Below are 6,612 nucleotides of genomic sequence, written 5' to 3'. Positions count from 1 at the left end.
CAATTAATAATTTTTACCAAGCCCTTCGGTATGTAAACACCATTATCGGTGAGGAACTTATTTAAAAGTTCTTATACATTTATAAACATAATTAAGGGATCAGCAACAGTTGCTTCACCACATACCGAAGTTCAGAAATAGCAGCTAAAATGCTGAAACTCCAACAGATAGCATTACTTGTAACTCACAAAGGCAAAACAAGAAGAAAAAACAACGAAAACTAACCAGTCGTAGTTAATCATAGACGCGTTTCTGGATCAGAAAAGTGAAAACTTTTCATTTCCTCATCAGTATGATATTCCAGTTTGCAAATTTGACGATGCTGGCAATTGTGCATGCACAACCGAGCGACATCATGCATCAGCACAATATGAACAACATCTCCGAACTTACATAGGCCATATATAGGCACACGTTGGTGTGTGTGTTTATATGTATGTGTGCATACATGCATATGTTTTCACATGTTATGAGGATGCGGTGTTACAATGACATATATGATTGTGATTTCGTCTGAGACAGGGATAACGAAAAGGAATGAGGTGACAGAAGAAAAGGCAAGGAAAAAATTTAACATAATCAGCGCTAGTGAACTCATACATCTTTACTTACAATCTTTCACTGTGAAAACCTCATTAGTCTGAAAACTGTAATAGATGCTTTCTTGGTCACCGTTTTCCTTTTGAGTAATCAAGCCACGCAAACCCGGATGGTCATAATATTCCACAAATGATGTAACCTCTTTTTTGTCCTCGAAAGTTGCTTCTAAGTTGAAATAAAATTGGTTTGGTATATTAATAAATGGACCAACTGAAATGAATCCAGATCATATGGTTTGATTAATTCCTGGAAGAAACAATAGGAACTAGTACATGTACACTTGCTTTGTTATTAGTTTGATACGGTCTTTATTATGCTGGTGGTGATGTTTGTAAAGATAGCAGTGTTAATTTAGTAGACTAAAGAATTTTTTCTAATATTCCAATGAGGAAGGGAAGGCATTATTGTCTTATAGATTGATGAAGTAGACAGAAAAAAGTTGCAATGCGCCATCTGTTCTAAACTGTATAGCTTATGATAACACCACAGAATGAATGTAGTATTAGAATAATCAAGCCGTCAACAATGACCGCTGATGTTTTATTAAACTTTTTGATAATTACATTTTGGCTTGCATGTCAGAATATTCGATTTTTTTCAATTGGGGATATTGACGAAATATGTACATGACGACAGTTGCTAATGAGATCGAATGTAAATAAAGGTACCAAAATAGCGGGAAAATACAGGAAAACAATAACTATATTTAAGACTCTCCAGATATTATACAAGTTTGAATATTTCAATATGTACAATACGTTGTCAATGACTCACTCATTATTTTACATGTCATTTTCCACAAAAAATATTCTACCTAATCTGACAAACGTTGCACATGTATCTGCCAAAATATATGCATATTTACCATGGGTACATGATCTTACAAACCTGTTACATACATTTTCTAAAAGTCTTCAGGGGACAGCAGGTTTAGTTTGTTCAAAAGTTGCGTTTTTACAAGTTTGACATATTCCATACAAATGTACATTATGAGCTTTATTGTTCGCCTTCGCTATAACAGTTCCTAATATTTCTTGTATAGACATGAAGAAGAACCAACACACCTTGGCCTTCTGAATTTGCAACATCTAATTTCAGTTTACTTTTGTTTTTTTGTTTGCGTGCGTGTGTGTGTGTGTGTGTGTGTGTGTGTGTGTGTGTGTGTGTGTGTGTGTGTGTGTGTGTGTGTGTAGCTTTTTGTTTTGATTAAAACCAGAAATACACGAGGAAACTTTTCTCCCAAGAACATATCAACAACAAAAGGTCTTCCCACTTCCAGTTGTACATGGACATGTTAAATATGATTATACGCGCGTCTATTTTATTCAACGCTGCTTTGTTCGACTTTAATTTATGTATTAATATTTATTTATTTATTTATTTATTATTATCATTAGTAGTAGTAGTAGTAGTAGTAGTAGTAGTAAGGCGGCGAGATGGCCAGAGTCGTTAGCACACCAAGCAAAATGCTTAGCGGTATTTCGCACGTAGCTACGTTCTGATTTCAAATTCCGCCGAGGTCGACTTTGCCTTTCATCCTTTCGAGGTCGATAAATTAAGTACCAGGGAAACACTAGGTTTGATGTAATTGACTAGTCCCCTCCCCAAAATGGCTAACCTCGTGGCAAAATTATTATTATTATTAGTAGTAGTAGTAGTAGTAGTAGTAGTAGTAGTAGTAGTAGTAGTATTGAGTGAGAGAGCAATGCATGCCATCAAAGTGACACCGGGGTACAAATATACGAAGTCCAATATACCCATCATGACTACCCGTCTGATAAGTGTACACTAGGTACATGCATCACAACCATATGTGCGCGACATGATGATCTTATAAGATAAACAGCGCATGATCTTGCAGGTAGGACTCAGCTAAAATTTTCTTCAGTTCGAGGAGCCCATCCCGCTCAAAGGGTCCCTGAATAAGGTTCGTTTAAGGATGATGAACGCAACACCCATGTTTTCAGAGGTGAATTATTCAAACCCCAAAGAATTCCTCGTAACACATGGTTTCGATGCTTCCCTCCACCACTCCTGCTCGTGATCAGAAATGTACATATTGTGGGCCACTAAAGGATATGCTCAAGTGACAAGCAACTGACAAAAAAATGTGTGGTACTGAGCAGAATATCAGTTGTAACACTTCTCTTATACCAAGATAAATCACATACATGATAACACTTCCAATTAGTTAAGTTCAGAAGCCACGCGAGCCACTGCCTGGTACTGCATCAGGGCATTATTATTATTATTATTATTATTATTATTATTATTATTATTATTATTATTATTATTATTATTATTATTATTATTATCATTATTATTATTATTGAGTGAGAGAGCAGTGCATGCCATCAAAGTGACACTGGGGTAAAATATACGAAGCTCAATATACCCATCATGACTACCCGTCTGATAAGGGTACACCAGGCACATGCATCACAACCATATGTGCGCGACATTGTGACCTCATATCAAAATAAACAGCGCATAACCTCGCAGGTGGGACCCAGTTAGAAGTTTCTTCAAGTCGGGTAGCCCATCCCACTCAAAAGGACCCTGAATAAGGTTTGTTTAAGGATGTTGAGCAAAACACCCATGTTTCCAAAGGTGAATTATTCAAACCCCAAAGAATTCCTCTCGACACATGGCTATGATGCTCCCCCACTACTTCTGCTCGTGATTAGAGATGCACATATCATCAGCCACCAAGAGACATGCTCAACTGGTTACGGTCAAACAACTGACAAGCAAATCTGGTATTGAGCAGAATATTTGCTGTAGCCCATCTCATTATTATTATTATTATTATTATTATTATTATTATTATTATTATTATTATTATTATTATTATTGCGTGAGAGAGCGGTGCTTGCCACCAAAGTGACAATGGGGTGCAAATATACGAAGCCCAATATACCCATCATGACTACCCGTCTGATAAGTGTACGCTAGGTACATGCAACACAACCATATGTGCGCGACGTGATGATCTTATCCTGCTCAAAAGAGCCCTGAATAAGGTTTGTTTTAAGGATGATGAACGAAACGTCCATGTTTCCAGAGGTGAATTATTCAAACTCCCAAAGAATTCCTCTCAATACAGGGCTATGATGCTCCCCCACTACGTCTACTCGTGATCAGAGATACACATATCGTCAGCCACTATTATTATTATTATTATTATTATTATTATTATTATTATTATTATTATTATTATTATTATTATTATTATTATTTAAATGAAATGATAAAACGTTTACCTTCTCCTTCCGGAGAAATAGGTTTCTCACAAACCTCCTTTGAATATGCATTTTTGAAGTTATGTAGACAAAGACACGCGATAAAAATAAAAGACTGGAATTTCATCTGAAAAATAGAAGAAAAAATATAAAGTAAGTCATTAAGAAGGACGATAATTAATAATTCGCCGAACAATGTTCCTTAATTTTACTTGTTTACATTAACTTAGCGTTTGAATTGAAATCCCGCTTGAACGTTCTCGTTCATCCTTTGTGATCGATAATCGATAATCGATATTAACTATTACTAATCAGTTAGTTTAAATCGATACAATTGACTGCTGCCACCAAAACGAAGAGAAACATTCTGACCTAGTCTCTTATTAACAAATTATTATTAGTCTGCGAAATGCTTGGTGTTGTTTAATTATTAGCTCGTAGGGATAGCTAACCCCTTCTTCTCATTTGTAACGTTTTAATATTGAGGCATTTAAAAACAAACCTAAATGTAAAATTACGTCTTTCCCTAAAACCTTTTAATCTCTAGGGATTTTATGTTTTAGAAGGTTTAAAGACGATATACCCCATTGCCTTGGCAGGCTATTCGAACTGTTGAGATCAATATCGTTTAGTTTTAGATTTAATATCTTAAGACGATGGCTTAAATACGTTTCCAAGGAGACTGTCAAGGAATTGGCGTTCTCGTGAGGAAGGGTTGCCGGAGTGATTCGATGGGAGAGTAGTTGAGCGACGAAAAACAGTTGTGGTTACGAGTGGAAAGCAAATCTGTGTATAGAATTCTTGAATGGAAGTGGTATACGGTTATCTCATAAAGAGGAGCAGAAGCCATTATAATGTGCAAAAATAGGCAGAGAGGCTGAGCATAGAAATGCTTGAAGGTCATAGACTGTTGTGTATTGGTGAGTGAATCTTTGGTAATCAGTCGGATAACCTTCTTTTGAAAGCTGCCAAGGATGTTTATGCGAACATCTGTTTTACTGACCCCTATGTAAGAAGATTACCCCATTGTACGTGATGCTTGAATTTGTAAAGGATCATCAATTTACCATTGCTAAAGTAGTTTCTTGCCCTGAATTAGAAAGTTTTTGGGATGCAATTTCAGTTATGTTAGGATATGTAGACACACTGGAAGAGACTATCAAAAATTGAGGTCAAAAATTTAAAGTAGTTTTGAAAATTTTATTTGTGAAGTTGTCCAAGCATATATTAAGGTGAAGTACAAAATTACTTTTTTATACGAGCAATGTTTGTAAACTTGCATTGTGGTAAGAGCCTAAATTATTATGACAGCATTACAAGAATTTTTTCTAAAACTTTGTTCAAGGTTGCAGTACAAGTGTTGCAGATAGCACCTAGGCTAGACGAGAATGATACCTGAATACGAAATGGTTGAAGAGGGGTGAAGAGTATTAAACACTGCAATAGAATGAGCTTCGGTAGATATCACAGCAAAAAGGTCGATATCGTACATGAGGAAAGGTGTGCAGATCATAATAAAGCACACCAAAGTTAGTAGATAAATTTCATATCACAAAGATTGTATTCTAAGTCAGTGCAGGGTGTGGTAGTGCAATTTTACAGAAAACTTCTACTTCAATATAGTGAGGTAATTGTCATGCCAAGAATGGTTAGAAGCATTTCTGTTTTTTTTTAATGCAACAATATAGCTTTCACGGAACTTCTCAGGATGTGCGACTACCGCTGAGTGGCTTGCGAGTGCTGCTCTCCGGCAGGTATAATTTTACGGATGCCGCGACGGTGGTCACTAATGAAGGATAGAAGGTGTCAGGGAAGAGGACTGTTAATAGCAGTCTTCAGCATCTTAGGATGATAAAGACTGCTGGGAGTTCAATCGTAGACGGAGTCACCTAGGTTACTTTTCTTAGGAGTGACACATTGTAGTATGTTTACAAAGACTAAGATATATCTAGAGAGAGGGGCGGAAAAGAGGTGAAAGAATTTAAGGAGAGACAACACTTGGCTCTAGACTACACTGGTAATAGTGGAAGGGACATTGTCGAACCAGTGATCTTATTACTTCAAATGATCAGAAGTATTCCGCCCTTTGTGTGTCAGTGTATGTGGCGGTGGGACACATACAATGAAGAAGCAAATCTTCTGAGGAGTTTCTTTAAATATATCAATTGCAGAGATGGATGCTAAATGAACAGCAAATATTGTTGCTTGCTCCACAAGTGCATTGCCTACATATATACCACCATAATATATACTGCCATATTAAATGAGGTATAGCATGTAAAATAATTCCGTGCAATTGATAAATATCTTTTTTATAAGAGATCAGAACTGACAGAAATTTAAACGAGAGAGTGTTAAGGAATTGCAACTCACAAAATCATCTCTTGCTTTACAAATTTCATTTAGCCGTGAGCAAGACAGGTAACTACGTCAAACTTGATGTTCTTTAGACTTCGTACACATTGGATAGAGAGATATCGGAAACCATCCATCTATAAGACCTTTGAACTCGAGTTGAACATATTCATATCTTATCTCAGTAGAGTCGCCACATTAACAGTACTAAGCAGAATTATCAAGTACACACACACACACACACACACACACACACACACATACACACACACACACACATACACACAGACACAGACACACACACACACATATTATCATTAATCTTTTAATTGTTTCACTCATTAGACTGCGGCCAGGCTGGGACACCGTCTTGAAGAATTTTTAGTCGAATGAATCGACCCCAGTAATTATTATA

General features: G+C 36.4%; 1 protein-coding gene across 1 annotated transcript in view; it reads right to left on the bottom strand.

Moving 5' to 3' along the window:
• LOC106884209 (uncharacterized) overlaps nt 1–6,612 on the bottom strand; it is a 72,884-nt gene that overhangs the window by 57,480 nt on the left and 8,792 nt on the right. Inside the window, exons 2-3 of the mRNA XM_014935458.2 lie at nt 3,864–3,969; nt 613–810 (exon numbers count right to left, since the gene is read on the bottom strand). Coding sequence (XP_014790944.1) covers nt 613–810; nt 3,864–3,969 — 304 coding nt within the window. The remainder of the gene's footprint in view (nt 1–612; nt 811–3,863; nt 3,970–6,612) is intronic.

Source organism: Octopus bimaculoides, chromosome 9 (genome assembly GCF_001194135.2).
Source record: "Octopus bimaculoides isolate UCB-OBI-ISO-001 chromosome 9, ASM119413v2, whole genome shotgun sequence".
Classification (NCBI taxonomy): Eukaryota; Metazoa; Mollusca; class Cephalopoda; order Octopoda; family Octopodidae; genus Octopus; species Octopus bimaculoides.
This window is presented reverse-complemented; position numbering and strand designations above follow the sequence as displayed.